Source organism: Simochromis diagramma, unplaced genomic scaffold (assembly GCF_900408965.1).
Source record: "Simochromis diagramma unplaced genomic scaffold, fSimDia1.1 OVJJ01000618.1, whole genome shotgun sequence".
Classification (NCBI taxonomy): domain Eukaryota; kingdom Metazoa; phylum Chordata; class Actinopteri; order Cichliformes; family Cichlidae; genus Simochromis; species Simochromis diagramma.
In genome coordinates, this window is record NW_024387423.1 from 3,999,630 (window position 1) to 4,017,242 (window position 17,613).

The following is a 17,613-nucleotide window of genomic DNA, read 5'->3' on the forward strand; positions in this document are numbered from 1 at the left end:
CTACATTTCAGCTCCTTCTTGTGTCATATTTAGATTCAAATCAATGACTTCTTTATGTGGCTACTAAACTGAGCTCCTCCTTTAGGTAACTCTGGAACCTTTCAGAGTTATTTCGTTCTGTGATGTTGCATTTCATTTACTTTTTTTCATATAAAGTTGAATTTACAATCATCATAAGGAATATAAAGGCAGTGCTTTAAGTTTTAAATGTTGGGATCTAACCAGTATTCATGTTTGAAACGAAAACTTTTGTCAAAGGTCACTTGAAGATTGGCCACTGGACCAGGGTTTCAAATACAAACTCTCACATTAATAATAATGTATACATGTTACATAATAGATAGCAGATCAAAGGCAGTGAGAGCCTTGTGAGAGCTGTGACCCGAATCTGTCAGTGTCACATCTGTCATTTCGTAGAAAATACAGCAGCGGCCTCCACGGCACGATAGCAAATACGAGACCGCAGGGGAAGCAAACACTGTGTCGGATCCTGACAGCGAGATCAAACATCCACCAGTCTGTCCAACTTCACGAGGAGACAAAAAAGTAACAGCTGATGTATTTATACGGGGATGACTGACAGTTCACTGCATTTTCAGTGAGGCTCAAAATCTATTTTCTTTAATGTGTTAACGTGAACAAAATAGGAGAAACGTACCTTCCTGAGTGGTTTTGTTGGTGGAGACTCCGTCCTTGCCTTTTTCCGATAGCACCCTCTTCAGTGTTGGAGGAAGAACTGTGGCTTTATGAGACACACTGCCACTGCTGGTGGAATCTGAGCTCTCATCTATGTGAAGAAAAAACGATGCAAGAGAAAACAATCTTTAAGCATTAAGTATGGATACATACCTAACAAAATAAAACATCGCACAGAGTTTGACAGTACCTATGCTCCTGCTGCTATTCGTGGTCCTCGGCTTCTGCGGGATTGTAGGTCGAGCAGCCAGAGCAGGCTTTGCTCCCTGTGGCACCGGTGGTTTGGGACTTACTGGTCCTCCTGGGGAACTCGAGGAAGACGTAGCTCTGAGACGAGGAGCTGGCTCGGGCTTAGTCTCACCGCGTGGTGAGGTCTTCTCTGGAGAAGCAGGGTTGGGCTTACTAACAGAACCACCGGGAGACCTGCTTTCTGGAGTGGTGGGTTGAGGCTTGGCTGTTTTACACGTGTAACAATGAAAAAGAAAAATCGGATTTTTATTGTTTTATTGTACTGGAAACATCAAAAAGATTCTTAAACTTTCTCCTCTAAAATTTCAGGTATATGAAGAAGAAAAAAGCTCACCTGTTGTATTGCTGTCAGGTCTGTCAGGGCTGGAAGACTAGAGCAGACGAAAAAAACAAATAAACACTGGATCACTACACAAAACAGCTGAATAGTTTTAGATCAGGCTCAAGTGCACACATGCAATTGTAGTTTTTCAGTTTCAACCATATATACACCAGGAAGCCAACCAGAAGTGGCGTACAGCAGGAGAAGCTTTAGTGCTACTGATACAAGGTACAAGACCCAGAAACCTCCGAATGTTGCAAATACCACAAACCTCTCGGTGCGCAAACTTTTAGTTTAATCCCTGGTGTTGCCACACTAATTCTTCCCCCTTTGAATCAAAATACATTTTTTTCCGTTTTCTCTTTTTTCCTTTTCTGTTTTTAATACACACCAGGGGAAATAAATATGTCAGAGTGGAGAAAGCAGACGGACGTGCGGGACGAGTAGTTGTATGGCTGGGAAATCTATGTAGGTAGAATATTCACAGCACTTATGTCATGCTGTGAGTCATGACAGAAAAAAATAAAATCGGCCTTCTTTTTCGTCTTAATTTTGTCATTTTGCTTGATTTCATGTTTCCATCAATTCAACTTTGCGCTTGTTTCCATTCCTGCTACTCTCACCTTGCCCTCTGGCAGAGAGAGGCTTGTTTGTGTTTTTATGTCAACATGTTGTCAGGTGCTGTGAGCAGCCTGAGGTCATCGGGGTCCTTGCATGCCTTTGATTTCCGATGCTTCTTATTTTACACATCCTCCCAGCGGGGACGTCACACTTAGTGACTGTTGAATAAAGGAGCTTTGACAAGTGGAAGCTCTTAACCTAGAGTGCTTTGAATCCAAATATGCTCTTTTTAAAAAAGCACCACCAGCAAGGGTGTACTGGGATATCGTTGATTGACTGATCAGGATCCTCTGAACTTATTAAAACTACAGTTTACAGTTTATTTTTCCATTTATCTGCTAAATAAGACTTGTTTTAAATAAACTTAAATAACACAATATTAGAAAAAATAAACTGCTGTATTATTTTCACAAGCTAAGAACAACCCACTTGCATCTAATACCAAAACTGATGTCACGTAAGGGCCCCACCCAACTACAGAGCAATAATTAGCCACAAGGACGAATTGCTTTACATTCAAAAACAAAAACAAGTAAAAAAAAATTCTCACTGCTCGAATATGAAAGAAGAAAAAAAAAATAGGCTGTGTTTTGATAAGAAATGAGGGTATACCAAGAGGAAGGAGGGGAAAAAAGCTGTGAAAATGGCCCAGGCGAGACAAATAGGAAATCCACTAAATGAAGTGTGACAGGGCAGGAAAGTCCCATTTAAAAAAAATATTCATCTTCTTTTAGTAGGTCGCTTATTAAGGCAATATCTTTAGCTCAACTTCAGAGACTGGGCTTGAACCCAGGGTGGAGTGAGTCGTGACGAGTGTCAGGGGTGAGGGTGAGAAGGAGGTGAAGGGGGAAGAGGAGGAGGCATCTGAATCGAAGGCCTTTTTAATCCAAATACAGAAAAAATAAAATAAAATGTGTGTGCATGTGTGTATACATTTATAGACAAACAATTAGCATAGACGATGACTTTAATTCCTGGAATGTGTAAATATATTTTAACGCATTTTGATGCCTGTGTGCTTCTCTACCCATTTAAAAGCCCAAACATATGAATCAACTTTAAACCGCTTCATTATATCACCAATCAAAGAAATAAGTAGAGCAGTAGCTATTTGGTTCCACTGGCAGGATGTTTGCAGGATTAGTTCGGCATGTTTATGTGTGTGACTGCTCTGTAATACATTCTTAACTCAAAGACTTTTTACTCACTAAATTAAGCTTGTATATGTGCGACAGAACTGCAGAGTTTAAGTCTTTTTGGATTTGCCTCAAGTCTTTGTCTTCATCTTTGAAACAGAGCCATCATACATATTGCTGTGCCCCATTTTCATGTACTTTGTGTGGTTTCTTTGTTTTTGGTTTAATTGGCATCACTTTACCTTGTACGCTCTTCTTTCGTGCTTGGCTTTCATCTCTGCTAGGAGCCCGCTGCCCATCATCTGCACACCAGGATACCGCTTGCCTCCCTGAGGACTCCCCCTGCCATCTGAACCCTCCCAGGGTTCGTCCATGGAGTCTGGTGTCCTCAGCTCCTCTGAGCGGTCTGAGCTGCTGCTGTAGTCTGTGGGCTGTGAGCGACTGGAGGCGTCTCTGTGGTGGAGACGGAAATGTTGTCAAAAAAGCTGGGAGTGGTTACAGAGGAATATAAAAAATATATATATATATAATTCTGCTTTAGTCTTCATCTTCACCTCGACTTCGGCTCAGGTGCCGGGCTCTTAATTGCAACCTTCGGTGAGGAAGGCTCCTCTGGGATGACGGATGGCTGTGCAGAGGCTGATGGACCCGAGGATGTTAAAGTGGCCTGGATTTTCTCAGACTTATCCAGTTTGTCTGATTTATCCGATTTAGAGGATCGTTTGATGAGATTCAGAAATCCTCCTTTCTTTTTCTTCTCGCCATCTTGAGATTCTGAACTCTTCAGGGAACGCCTGAGAAAAGACGCGACGGACAAAGGGACACATGGGAGAAAGACTTAATAAGAGAGGAGTATTAGAAATGACAAGATGAAGCCCATTTCAACTTATGTATTCAGTGGATAAAAACATAAAGAGACAAGAGTACAGTCCTTACTTGGAATCCATCTTGGTGACTTTTTTAGAGAAGAACTCATCTACACCCTCATCCACTCTTCCCATGAGGCCGTTCTGTTCCCCATCTTGAGATGGAGTGCTGCTGATTTGCTGAAAGAAAAAAGATTTTCTGGACCATCTGACAGAAAGCAGATCAACTGCACTGGACTATATCTAAAGAGGTCTCATATGTTTATTTTGAGACAAATGTAAGCTCACTAATGCCTTGAAGTAAACTTGAGAAACCCATCTTGACCACTCACTGGTACTTTGCTGGAATGTGTCTTTTTGTTCCTCCGAGGTCGGAGTTTGGTGAAGTGCTGGAGCTTTTTTTCTTCCTCAGATGGAAGCTCCACCATCACACCTGTGGGACATGGCTCCAGTTTGGGCAGCACCATAGATGGAGTGGATGGAGTGTGAGATGAAGTTGAAGTGTCCTCCACATGGATGGGGACATCTTCTAGGGCTTTGTCCAGGTCAAACTCCATCTCTGTAGATTTGTAATTTTAAAGGATCAAATACAGAGAAATAAAAAATAAAACCCCATCAAGTCAACTTCTTATCAAAGTTATTACAGTTAAAACTACAAACTGAAAAACTCAAACTAGATATGAAAAAAGATTTTAACTATAATAAAAAAAATAAAACAACTAGACTTTTATGAAACGTTAACAACATGAAATGATTTTGGGAACTTGGAAAATTGTCTTTAAAAAAAGGAAAAAACAAAGAAAGTTAACATGACTTAGCTGATGAGGGTTTATTGGACATATTTGAAACTTTGCGTCTATTTTTCTAAATATTTTCCTAAATCTTGCCTCTGGCATGTGTCCTCTATAACTACACTAAACACTAAAACTAACACAAATTTAAGTAAAACTAAAGATTTTCAACCAATAAAAACTAAACAAGAAATAAAAATCACAAAAGGTCAAAAAAAAATTAATCCAACTACAAAACTAGAATTATTCTGCCTTGTATAGCCTAAAGCAGCAAGACGGCATGATAATCTCAATTTAAGAGAACGTGGTGTTATAACATGTAAACTCAGAAATATGAAGTACCAACCAAAGGCACGAGACACTGGTCGCAGCATCCTGCTGTGGATGCTCTTCCTTTTGGATTTTGGAGTCATCTGCAGGAGGAAAAGTTACACTTGTAGCAACTGTGAACTGAAATGAAAACTTTATTTTCTATAAGTGACGAGTGGATGAGTGCTGAAGATTTTAAAACCACGTAAGCAACAACTGTGTGCAAGTACAAAAAGAGTGAACAAAAGAACAAACAGCACATCTGTCATAACGCGACACAACTGAGCCGTTAACATAATGTTTTCCACATCTTATATTTCTAATTCCTTACCGTTGAAACTCAATAACAGATATTATAGCTTCCTGTGTTTAACCGTCAAGCTTATGAAGAGATAAAAAATAATATTGGGCAGAACTGAGTTCAGCTTATTGCTGCAGCCCTCCACAACAATCCCGGAGTCTTATGTGGCCCTTTAATAAATTTGTTGTCCACCCCTTCTCCGAAGTCTTGACTGCTGCTTTTATTTACTCGTATCTCAGTGCCACAAGATGATATCGGATCTCCAGAAGCCAAATGTATATTTAACTTAGAACATATTTTAAAGAAAATAACAATAATGTAGCCCAGTTTTCTTCAGACGTGGAGCTCATACTCTAAGTTTACAAACCAAAGTATCAACTGGTTAATCTGACAAATCTCTAGAATTTTAAAGGGGTTTGAAATGTTATCTTTATTATTTATCCTTAAACACAGTGGCAGGATGAGGGAAGCTCTACTGCTTCTTTTTAAGGAAACACTCTTCATACACCAAATTGTAAAAGAACCCAGTGAGGACTGTATAGCAGGCATGCACAGGGGAGAGTGAGGGACAAGGAAAAGAACAGTGAGAGCAAAGAAAAGTGGACAGGAACGAGAATCGAGCGAGGCAGTCCACTATTACTTACACTGGTGCAGCACAGAATCTCCATGGAGCAAAGGAGGAAAAGAGAAGAAGGAAAAGAGGAAAAGATTGAAGAGAAAGGGAGACAACACAGAGTAAGGCCTAACGAAGAACAAGCGAGGAAAATGAAAGGAAGCAGAGGAGGAAGGAGAGGGAGGCAGGGGAAAGATTTAAGAAGAAGAAGAAAAAAACGTGGAGATAACTATGGAACCAGAGGAAGACAGAGGACAGGAGGACTTGCTGCTTTTCCCCCACAGCAGACTGCACCAACACTTTTCTGCCAGATGATTACAGTTATCATCTTTGTTTTGCCAACAGAAAAAACGGACACTGCTAAATATTTCACCTCTTAACTCGAGGCTTATAAAAGACTGTTTTCACTTGCTTCTGTTCCAGTTTGACTGGGAGAAATAATATATATTGCACTGCTGGTAGTGAGCTCCAGCCTAGTTTTGTAGCCTTTCTACACCATTTACTCACCTGCATTAAAAATGAGCCAATAACAGCTGAGAGTGCTGTTAGCATTTTGTCACAAGTTTTTCAGTCTGTGCTAGAATTAATGAAGGTCAATGTAAAGATGACGAGAACTAATTTTTTAGGTAGAGGTTAAATTTAAGGCAGGTGTATTTGTGAGCTACAGCTAACTGTGAGCAAGAACCACTGCCTCCCTTTGCTTAGGTAGGTCAGCCGTTAATTCTAATTAAACACTCACACCCTCACCTGTTGCCCACCATAACCTACCATACATGTTTCCAAATCCTCAAGCCTCTCAGCCTCCAGTATCTCGGCCGATGCCCTTTTTGGAATCTTTTCCTCCGGCACATCCAGGTCCACCGACTCCTGCTGCACCAAGGGGCGACCTCGGCGTACCAGATGATCCGCCTGAGACGACCGGTGACAAGAAAAACAATGAGATAGCGCGCAAGAGAGACAAAAGATGTAAAGAGAAGAAGGAAAGTTGTTGAAAGGCAAGCAAACAGAAGGGGTGAAGAGTCAGGATGAGACAAGATCAATAGGGGAGAAAATACTAAATAATTTTAAATCAACATTTACTTTTCCCCCTCTAGCCATTGTTAATTAATGAATACAAAACGGTCGATTCTAATCTTACCAGCACGTGCTGTGACGTGGAAAGAGCCTCCAAAATCTCATCGACGATGCGATCGGACAGAAAGGACGCTAGACTCAGCTTCACCTCACTGCCACAGAGAGAGAAGGTGAGGGGAGCTGTAAGGTCACAACAGACTTAAATGCTTAAACTATGAAGCCTCCAAACACACCTGATCTTGTTGATGATATCTACCCCAGACTGCTCCAGGAGGGTTTTGCTAACAAAGCTTTTAGGTACAACCATCCGAGCTGAGCTGGCCTTCATCAGCTCTACTCGAAGATTACTCTTCTTCATCACATGAGGACACAGAGACTCTGCTGCATCCATCATGGTCTCCAATAGCGTCTAAAGAGACAGCAGGGAGGAAAAGGATGTAATGATGGATCTGATTAAATCCCCAGATGACAGCTGCCATACTGATCTCATGAGCCTACATTTAAAATGCAATTTCACAGACTTTACTAATATATGAACGTTAAGGCCCAACCTGCAGCTGTTGGTCCATGACAGCAGTCACCTCCCCGGCCATAGACTCCAGTTTCTCCTGAATTGGACCTACTGAAGTACTGTTCACCTCCTCTCTGGAAGCTGATCCGAGGTGGTAGAGGTTGGGAAGCAGCTAAAAACGTGACAGGAAGGCACACAAGGAGAGGATAAACATGGGCATTTCAATATGGCTGATTCAATTTTTGCTCTAAATTTTGAAAAAGAAACATCTCGATATCATTGGAACAATATAAACCATCCACACTGTATTACTAAATTCATTATAAAAGTCTAAATTCAAATGGAACATATAGAATATAATAAAACACTGACAGTAAGATAGAGTTTGCGTATGTGTGTCAATATATTAGTACAGGGCAGCCATGTTTCCTAATGCATGTGCACCGATCGGGCATAACCGCTGATGACGTGAAGTGGATAACACTCATTATCACTTTGTCATGGCACCTGTTGGTGGGTGGGCTATATTAGTGTGAAGGTGGACGTTTTGTCCCTTTACAGTTGATGTATTAGGAACAGGAAAAAATGGGCAAGCTTAAAGATTTGAGCAAGTTGGATGAGGGCCAAACTGTGATGGCTAGACGACTGCGTCAGAGCTCCTGTGGGCTATTCTCAGGCTGCAGTGGTCACTTATTATCAAAAGTGGTCCAAGGAGGGAACAGCAGTGGGCATCCAAGGCTCAATCATGCACAAACGTGCTCTTCACAGAAAAGGACGGATCGCATGGTTTAACTAACAGACTGTATCTCACATTGGGGACCCATTGAATGTAAAAGGGGGACCAGCACAATACTGGTCATAATGTTATGCCTGGTATGTGTCTATAGCTGACAAATACACCTTAAAATCTTTTATGACGCAGGATACTTGGTGAATTTGAAAATGTGGGTTTGTTTTGAATACTTCTTTTGTACATTATTTAAGACAAACATACCCTACATAATTTTTTGTTTTCCAGTAAGGAAAAAAACTAACAAAAAAGTAGAATTAATACAACGATTTAGAACAAATGTAGGAAGAACATTTAAATCTATTGCATAAAAGAATATATATGATTCTGACAGGCTGTGGTCTGGACCTCTGCACACTGAAAGTAAGCATGGGCATTGCACATTTACTGGTACAAACCATGACTTGTATATCCATTGATAATCCAGTGTTTACAGTACAAATAATGCTTCTCCTCTTGATGCTTTTGTGCTTTTTGAAACAGAAACACTTTTGGAAGCATCTTTGGCAGCCCACCTTTTGTCCCCCTTTTCATTTTTTTAACTGAATGGTCACAGCATGTAAAGATTAACTGAATGTTTTATTAATATTTTATCTCAAGCTTTTTGGTTTTAATGTCGAAAGCACTTTTATTAGAATATCTGCTTCCAGTTTTTATCAAATCTGTTCTTAGAGACTTCAGTGTACAGTTACAGTGTGCAGCAAAAGTGCAGGTGTGACTGCGCACAAGTTTAGGATATTGAAGAAGGCCCAGTCTATCCTGGCTGATCTTAGCCTTCTCTTATCAAAGGACGTCCAGTTGCTTCCGTCTGGTTTCAGAAACTGTATGTGAAGGACAAATAGACTCAAGAACTCCTTTGTCCCAGCTGCCGTTGATCTTCTGAATATCTTCTTAATTGTAATTTTACATAATGTAGCGCTTTTGTGTATCTACTGACTATTTACTGCTTGATGTTTGTGTGTTTTCTGCTGACTGTACAACAAATTGCCCCTTTGGTGATAATAAAGAATCCTTGACCCCTTCAGCTGTCTCCTCACCGTTTTTGAATTCCTGGCATCTTTGATGAGGCTCTCCGCTGACCTGACATCCTCCAAGATGGCGTCCGTCTCAGAGTTCCTCAGAGAGTTCAGGTGGTCCTGGACTTTAACACAAATCCTGTCAATCATCTGGAAAACAAAAACAACAAGCGATGACTGTTTTTGTGTGTCATACAACATGTAAAATGCTCAAAAGAGGAGTTTCCAGATGCAATTTAGTATAACTTGGGGCAAAGACACTCAGTGTTCTATCACTACACCAACATATTTAATATTAAATAGTAACTCAAGTTCAGAGCGGAAGAGTTTAAGTTTCTTGGGGTCGCAATAATCGCCTCACTCACCTGCTGTGTGGTTGTGGTTACGATGCCCTGCTGAAGCCGATAAGCCTGTTCCTGAAGATATTTTCTTGTTTCGTGGTTCCTGTACAAATACGTTTCAATCTATGGAGCGAAAACAAAGCTGATGTCATGACAGCAAACTTAAAATAAAAGATTAAAATTAAAATCAGTGTCAGTTTATTCAGTATGTTTTTCTTCACTGATGCCATTGCATTCAGCATGTTTTAAAGACTAAAAGTCTCTAAAAGACAGGAACCAGAGGGAGTTCTTCATGTACCTTTAGTAAGGCATCCTCAGTTTTCTCAGGGCTCGCCTTTAGAGCCTGGGAGGCATCGATGATGGGGAGGGGCATGAAACGAATGGTGAAGTTCCTAATGGATATTTTTTTTAAAAACAGACGAAAAACAAAATGAAGAAGAAGCAAAGTGATGTATTTAGAGACACATTGTGCATTGTAGCAGTCTCAAAATAACTCTAAATATGTCTTATATTTTAGATTCCTCAAAGTAGCCACCCTTTGCTTTGCTGACAGTGCTGCAAACCTTCGGCCTTCTCTAAGTGGTGTCAGGGTTCATGGCCTGGCCTCCACAGTCACCTGATTTAATCCCAATCGAGATGGTTTGGGGTGAGGTGGACTGCAGTAAAGGCAAAAGGGCCAACAAGTGCTCAGCATCTCTGGGAACTGCTTTAGGACCATTTCAGATGACGACCTCATGAAGCTCATCGAGAAAATGCCAAGAGTGTACAAAGCAGTAAACAAAGCAAAGGGTGGATATTTTGAAGAATCTAAAATATAACACGTTTTGAGTTATTTCTCACTTTTTTGTTTACTACATAATTCTATATGTGTTAATTCATTGTTTTCATGCCTTCAGTGAGAATCTACAATGTAAACAGTCATGAAAATAAAGGAAAACCATTAAATGAGAAGGTGTGGCCAAACTTTTGACTGGTAGTGTATAAACCTGTTGCGATATGAAGGTAAAGCAAAGGGATTAGAATAATGTTTTAACCTCAAAGGCTGAATGAATGATTGTTATTCATTCAGATTGTTATGTGTGCTCTCCTTCCTCACGTCTTGACCAGACAGATCTACTCTGAACAATTTCTATACATCATTGAGACCCGTGGATAGCTTTTATATGCTGGGGATTGTGGGAGACTTTGAATACTCCAACTGTCTGTTATATTGCAGTATTGAATATCTGGAGAGAAAAAAACTTTAAAGAATGCATGGTACACAGGAGGAAAATGGCGAATTGAGCAAAGGAAACAAAGACACGCGATGCTGCACTGCTGAACCGAACGGAGATCAGAAATAAGAAATTGTTTTTTCAATAATACAACACGGAGACTCGGAGGGGAAATGAAGATATGTGCTGCTGGGAGAATATGACAAAGAGAGAGGAGATGAAAAAGAGGAAAGAGGTGGATGAACCTACACATCCCAGAAGCAAATTTATTCACACGCACAAACATCCAGATACACAATCTGAAGGCACGGTAAACAAAATCTGATTTGTCTGGCTTTGACTTCTACTTTTTTATGTCTTAATGTATCACGCTTTCTTTCCCCCAGCACACTTTCATGTCATTGTGTCTCTGTAGTATTCCCTGTGTGTGTCACTCTCTCCTCTCTGCGCCTTCCTTCCTCTTATCTTTTCCTCCTGTCTAAACAAACCTCAGACTTTCCTTCTGCTCTGCACAAAGAAAAACCCCCATCTGGGCTGCAAAAGCTAACTACACATCCGTTCCTTCAGCAGTTTTAATGTTATACACAAAAGCATGCACGGTGTAAAAAAAGAAAGAAAAAAAGGCATTATAGAAGCACTATACATTTAAAGATTTAATTTTGAATAGACAACACTAAACCACGCACTCACATTTACAAGCATGGACGGCATTACTTACTTTTCCAGAGCGGCTGCTACATCCTGCAGACCCTGAGGGCTGGTGTTGTTCTTATCCCAGATCACAGTCCTGCTCAAAACAAGCACACAGTATGACGCGAACAGAGGAAGCCATTAATTCTCAAAGATGATTTACAAGATTTTACTTGCTATCTTCTGATTACCCATAGGCATTAAAGAACATTTGTAGGGATTTTATACAGAAAAAAGGGGGTAAAAAAAGAAAAGGGCTATAAAATAGTGGTTTGAATATTTCAACTGCACCGTGGCAAAAGGCAAAATCTGTGTCAAAACAATACACAATAAGTATAAGATAGGGACTGTTGAATACAAATAACTGTACAATAATTCATATATAGGGCATTGTAAATATTGCAGCCTATTTTAGTTACTGCATTATTAATACAGCAGTAATTACACAGGTTTATTAATCCTAGAACACCAATGTCAGGTGATTTTCACCCACGTGATGAATAAATACCACTTTGTGGTTATTTCCAGGGGAATTCATGTAGTCAAATAAATAATTAAATAAATAAATAAATAAATAAATAAATTATAGTCATTTGGTCATTTTTCCTCCATGACAAAATGTCATTGATGCAGGGAGATCGTGCCTCCAAGTTTTACATGTGCCAGGAATGGGTGGCCCTAGAAGTGAGGACATTCCCAGTTCCATTGTCCTTTTCAGTTTTTTAAGGAATTTTGTTGTTAATAATTCCCTAATTTTCCACTAAATTTAGAGCCTTTTTATAGGGTACCCCCATGATACCTTTATTTATTTTATGAGATGCTGAATAAGGAGGAATAGGAGAAAAGTACATATGTTTCATCGGGTATATCGTGTTACTGATGGTGTTACAAAACTGCACATTAGTCTTCTAGGGTTAATGTGGATCTATGTCCAGCTTCATATCTTTATTATTAGATGCTACTAGACAAGTTGCTTTTAAACTGGAACTCTTAGAAGCCCCTCAGCTTATGAAACAAGCAGTTTTAAAAAGTTACAACCATGTGGCGCAGCTTTGACCCGTGCACAGCTACCTGAGTTTGGAGTTGATCTGTAACGCCTTAGCCAGCATTTTGGCCCCCATGTCACCCATTGCATTCCCACTGATGTCAAGCCTTGTGAGCGTGGAGTTGCTGCCCAAAGCATTGAGAACGATGGTGAGATCACTCTTGAGCCTGGAGTCTGCTAGAGACAGAGAGGTGAGGGGCTGGGAAGGGCAAGATTTAACAGGGACAAAAGGTGTGTGTGGGGACAAGAGAGGGTAAAGGTGATTAGAGTGGGTACATATTATGAATATAAAGGGAGAAATGCATTCAAAATTACTAATACAGGACAGTAAACATGTCAACATGCGTGGCCCTCAAGCAGTATTTGATATGTTTTGGCATTGCTGGAAAGCATTCAAAAGGAACTCCTTTGATTTTGGCGATTTTGACCTGTTTTCCAGTCAAAGCATTCAAGAGCTTAGTCACTGTTACAATAAATAATTCGCATCACTTTATTACAGTTTAATAATGTTTCCATCGGCCCACCCTCTGATCTTTGCCACAAAGAAAATGTGATAATGAAGCTGGACATGACAGAAACTTTATAAAACTCTCAGGTTTTTTCATAAACAAAAAAAACTAAATAAAAAACAAAACAGATTTGAATACTGCAAACTTCATTTAATCCCTACAGTTTCAGCTTATCTCAACTTTCAAAATAATAAATGTAGAGCGCATAACCTGTAAAAATAGTAACTAAGAAGTGTACTGGATACCCTTTCTTTGAATTCAATTTTATTGAGTTTATAAATAAATATCCAGCTGTAGTCACGTCAAGGCCTGCACGCATGCTAATTCCATGAGCTGCAACACAAATACAAGAGACCTATTGTTGGATGAGAAAGGTTTCATTATTTCTTTTAATAACTGATCTTGGCAATGAAATTAACATGTCTCATGGTTTCCTGTGTTGGGAACGAGCTCTAAATATAGAGAGCTTTAAACAGAGCAAACTAACAGTTAATGCGCTCACAAAGCGAACGGGGCGGCAGAGCAAAGGCTGTTTGTTCTGACATGAAGGATTTCCTTTTAATGAAACTCAGAAGGCATATTCATGGGATAAATTTAGAGATAATGACTATAAATTGCAGTGTGTGTGGTGATGACCGTGTGAAAGGCCAGTGTCAACATGGTTATTCAAGCAGAGGATTACTTGATTAGAGCTTCTCTGGGGAAGCACAGAATTAATTACAGCCTTCATCCGCTCGTGTTTCACTAAAAACATTTAACACAAACAAAAAATATAAATAGAGAAGTTTACACTGGAATAGCCACGGAAGAAAATTCTTGCTTAACTTCTGTAAATACGAAACAAGATTGAAATCTCTGCGTTTCCCCAAATAAAAACTGGCTTAAACATGTTCTCTGATCACATTCACACAATTAAGATGCAAGTACACCAATAAGTGCAGGCAAAGGAAAGTATATAATGATAGTATCAGTATGCTGTGCTTACAAAAGTAATTACTAGTGGCATCCCTTTCTACGCTTGAAAAACAAAAAGGGAAAAAAGGACTGGGAGATTGAAGCCTGAGAGATGCAAATAGTGGCTTCATAGCAATAGTTCATCAATAAATTGGTGAACTATGTTGATTAAAACAACAGGGATTTCCCCAATTTTGTACCCATAATGCCAAGTTAAGCTAGGCAGATGTTGGATATTTACCATATAAATTATTTTAATGACATATTTATACTGGGCTTGCACTACCAGTTGAAAATCTGCAGTGTGCAATGACAAGGGTTAGTACTGTGATGACAAAATGCAACAGAGACTCTGAAATTCTGAGAAATTTGAGACCAACTTGCATAATTTCCATGCTGAACTGTGTCTTGATTGATCAGTGCAGCAAAACATGCAATATAACCGTCCACTGGTGAGGTCAGTGGTCAGCTGGAGCGCAGCTGGTGGAGATTCAGGGACTTGCTCTAGCCCCTGGCTGCCTTTCTGTGATATCTGTATTTAAGATGTTCTCTGTTGTCACATGGTTGCTGACCACACAGAGAGAGAAATGGAAAAACTCACCGACTCCTCCTCCTGAATCAGGTGAACCAAGCTGTCCAACACTGGAGCGAGATTTCTAAGCAGACGGAAGAAAACGTATTTAAACACTATAAAATGATTTTTTTCAGCCTAGTGACATTTTGCAAATCCTCTTACATATCTGGTTGTTCACCTTCACAGCATACTAATAAATAGTAAACAAACAGTTGCTAAGAGGAAAAGCCAGACTTCAATGATTTGTACTGGAGCTTTTAAACTCAACCCTTGCCTAATTTCTTGATTGCTTGTAATGTTTTATTCCCAGAATCAAGTCAGGATATAGAGCAAAACTCAATCCCGGCCTTCGACTTCAGCGCAAGCTCCAAGCTGTGCACAACAGCTCAACACCACCTCCTCCTTTGCTGCATCCTTACTTGGATTTGATGTTGTTGAAGTTCTTGCCCAGAGAGAGGTGTCTGATAGACCGGTTCTTGGCCAACCAAACAAGCAGAGTGGACAACTCTGAGTCTAATCCTGAAAATAAAAGGTATATGTTGTACTGTAATACACCTCTGCTTTGAGATTAGTAAATACAGATTACAATAAGCATGATCACCAGCATCTCACCGTTGTCAGAGATATCCAGGCTGGAGATGTTTGGGATCTCAGCAATACAACCTTCAAGGATCTGAGATCCTCCAGACCGCAGCTGAAAGCACAGGAAAACAAACTGTGGTAATATGTTGATTTTACTGCCAAGCATCTGCTGAAATGAGAAATTTCACAAACAAATCCTGCACTGTGACTGGAAAATATGAACACAAAAGGTCACAGTACTTCCACAAAGGTTTGAATGCTTCATAAAAAATTCAACTATATATTCAAGTACACAACAAAAATGTAAGCTTCTGTGCACCTCCTAAAATTTCCTTTATTACAAAATGCAAAACATCTGCATAGGATTATTTCAAGTAACACACATCCAATTTACTATGACTTAATGCACGTTCTTTAAAATAGCTGCACAGATCATTCAGAGCAACTGTAGCTTTTAATTAACGCAAAATGTTGAGGGGAAAAAAGCTCCACTAAGCATAAGATCAGCAGGAGAAAAAAAAAGCCAAACGTGCACATGAAAAAAGGAAGAATGACATGTTAATTATTAAGAGTGAGCACATTAGTACTTACACAATGGCCAAGCTTACAGAAGCATTAGAGGGAGAGAACAGCATGTCAAAAGCAAGCCAGCAATTACCAACAACAAAACACACAGATGCTTAATGAGCATTCTTCTGGCCACACACTCACTTATCAAAGACACGCATTTGCACATGCAACACACTCAGCGGGGAGTCCTTATTTTGCATGCTGCGATCGCACTCAGACAACCAAACGGTTCATTAAGGCATGGAAAAGGGACGCTTGTGTCATTTCCCCCCAAAAAAGCTTTGGTTTGGGAAGGTTTCTGTGGGGATCTGGATTCGGATTTCCTGGGTAATTTGTTATGAGCTATCTTTAGCGATCAGGATAAATCTGCAGAGAGCTGTCTTTTCCTCTTTTTTGAGCAGGGGAAGGTGAAGGCTGATGTGTGTGTTTGAGAGTTACGGCAGAACAACTACAGCTGGAAACTGACCCCACATCCCAAATCCCCAACTCAAACTTCACCCTTCCCTCTCACTGTTCCACTCTCCGCCTTTTATCCCTCCCTGTTGTCTGCCGAGTATTCCATTATGCAGCCTCTTTGCAGCATCATTAGCCTGTCAAATGGTTTTTGAGTGGATCCTAAAAAGCCGATTGCATTGGACGAGTATCATCTTTTTGCGCTTTTTTTTTTAGTAGTATTAAAAAAAAGCGCTCTTAAATGATAGCTTGGAAGCACACTTACAGAAACAAAACTACAGCTAAATATGACTTGTCTCATTGGTTAGTAAATAAATGGTTATTTAAATAATAAATATATTATTTTTGCAAATGTGCCACGAAAGTTCCCAGTTCCCTACTTGCCCTGCACGCACTGCACTCTCTGCGTCTTACCTCACAGCAGCTGAGGTCTAGAGAGACATCCTTCACACTTGGGTTACTGGCCAGACCAAGTAGGAGCGCTCTACAGTAATGACATTATTTCCAGTTAAAAATACATATTTATAATTCAAAACATGAAAAATGAGATAATTTTAAAAGTAAGGAGAAAGTAAGACCAGATGGCCTTCATTCAAATTCTATATTTTTTATATAATTCATGTAATACTACTTTCAGGGAAAACAATAAACTCAGAGTTAGTCATTGTAGGGCTGACGAGACAAGCGGCATTTAAATGGTATCTATGCTTCAAAATGGGCTCTGAGAATTTGGAAGGAGGCCCTCAGACACATTAAAAGTGAATGAATCGCCGTCTCACTTCACAGCCTCTGGTGGCAGCTTGGTTCCTGACACGTTGATGGAGGTGAGAGATGCGGCACTACTGAAGAAATGCTTGAAGGACGGGGGCACGTCTTTGCCTTTCCTACAGAAACAAAAAGAGAATAAGGATGAAATAATGACACTACATAGAGTCAACATCGGATAGAATTTCACTAAGTTTACAAGCTTGTTTCCTCGCTTTTTTGTGGTACCAGCAAAAGGATCAGTAATGCAGAAGACATTCATGACAACATTAAGATTGTACTACTCTAAAATCTCATGACCCACTTTATCTGTTGTTTCAGATAAGGAGTTGTAGCTCTACCAATCAAGCAGCACAGATGGGTCCCACATATACTGCAACTCTTAGTTGGAAGTGCTTAGTTGCTCAGCTCTTCCTTACACTTCACTAGCCTCCATCTTCTTCCACATGCTATAGTCAGGTCCTCTTTACCTTACTCTGCTTACCCAATCCTCACTCCCCTCCACCCTCCACCTCTTCTTTTGATAAAGTCCTCGACTCCTTTGAGACACACTGGGGGAAAAAGCTCCACCACTCACCCATCTGCCAGTCACAAAATCTCAACAATCAAGTGCAAATTCAC

General features: G+C 40.0%; 1 protein-coding gene across 2 annotated transcripts in view; it reads right to left on the reverse strand.

Moving 5' to 3' along the window:
* Nucleotides 1–17,613, reverse strand: part of LOC120722058 (F-actin-uncapping protein LRRC16A-like) — a 66,131-nt gene that overhangs the window by 3,732 nt on the left and 44,786 nt on the right. The window contains exons 16-38 of one of the 2 annotated variants that reach the window (XM_040012812.1): nt 17,007–17,111; nt 16,642–16,711; nt 15,796–15,807; nt 15,235–15,316; nt 15,042–15,141; nt 14,650–14,704; nt 12,612–12,784; nt 11,569–11,637; nt 9,935–10,028; nt 9,661–9,759; nt 9,317–9,445; nt 7,530–7,661; nt 7,212–7,387; nt 7,043–7,130; nt 6,673–6,813; nt 5,028–5,094; nt 4,223–4,449; nt 3,961–4,070; nt 3,579–3,818; nt 3,267–3,477; nt 1,280–1,316; nt 887–1,150; nt 659–787 (exon numbers count right to left, since the gene is read on the reverse strand). In XM_040012812.1, coding sequence (XP_039868746.1) covers nt 659–787; nt 887–1,150; nt 1,280–1,316; nt 3,267–3,477; nt 3,579–3,818; nt 3,961–4,070; nt 4,223–4,449; nt 5,028–5,094; nt 6,673–6,813; nt 7,043–7,130; nt 7,212–7,387; nt 7,530–7,661; nt 9,317–9,445; nt 9,661–9,759; nt 9,935–10,028; nt 11,569–11,637; nt 12,612–12,784; nt 14,650–14,704; nt 15,042–15,141; nt 15,235–15,316; nt 15,796–15,807; nt 16,642–16,711; nt 17,007–17,111 — 2,810 coding nt within the window. The remainder of the gene's footprint in view (nt 1–658; nt 788–886; nt 1,151–1,279; nt 1,317–3,266; nt 3,478–3,578; nt 3,819–3,960; nt 4,071–4,222; nt 4,450–5,027; nt 5,095–6,672; nt 6,814–7,042; nt 7,131–7,211; nt 7,388–7,529; nt 7,662–9,316; nt 9,446–9,660; nt 9,760–9,934; nt 10,029–11,568; nt 11,638–12,611; nt 12,785–14,649; nt 14,705–15,041; nt 15,142–15,234; nt 15,317–15,795; nt 15,808–16,641; nt 16,712–17,006; nt 17,112–17,613) is intronic. The other variant, XM_040012813.1, reaches the window with a different exon arrangement.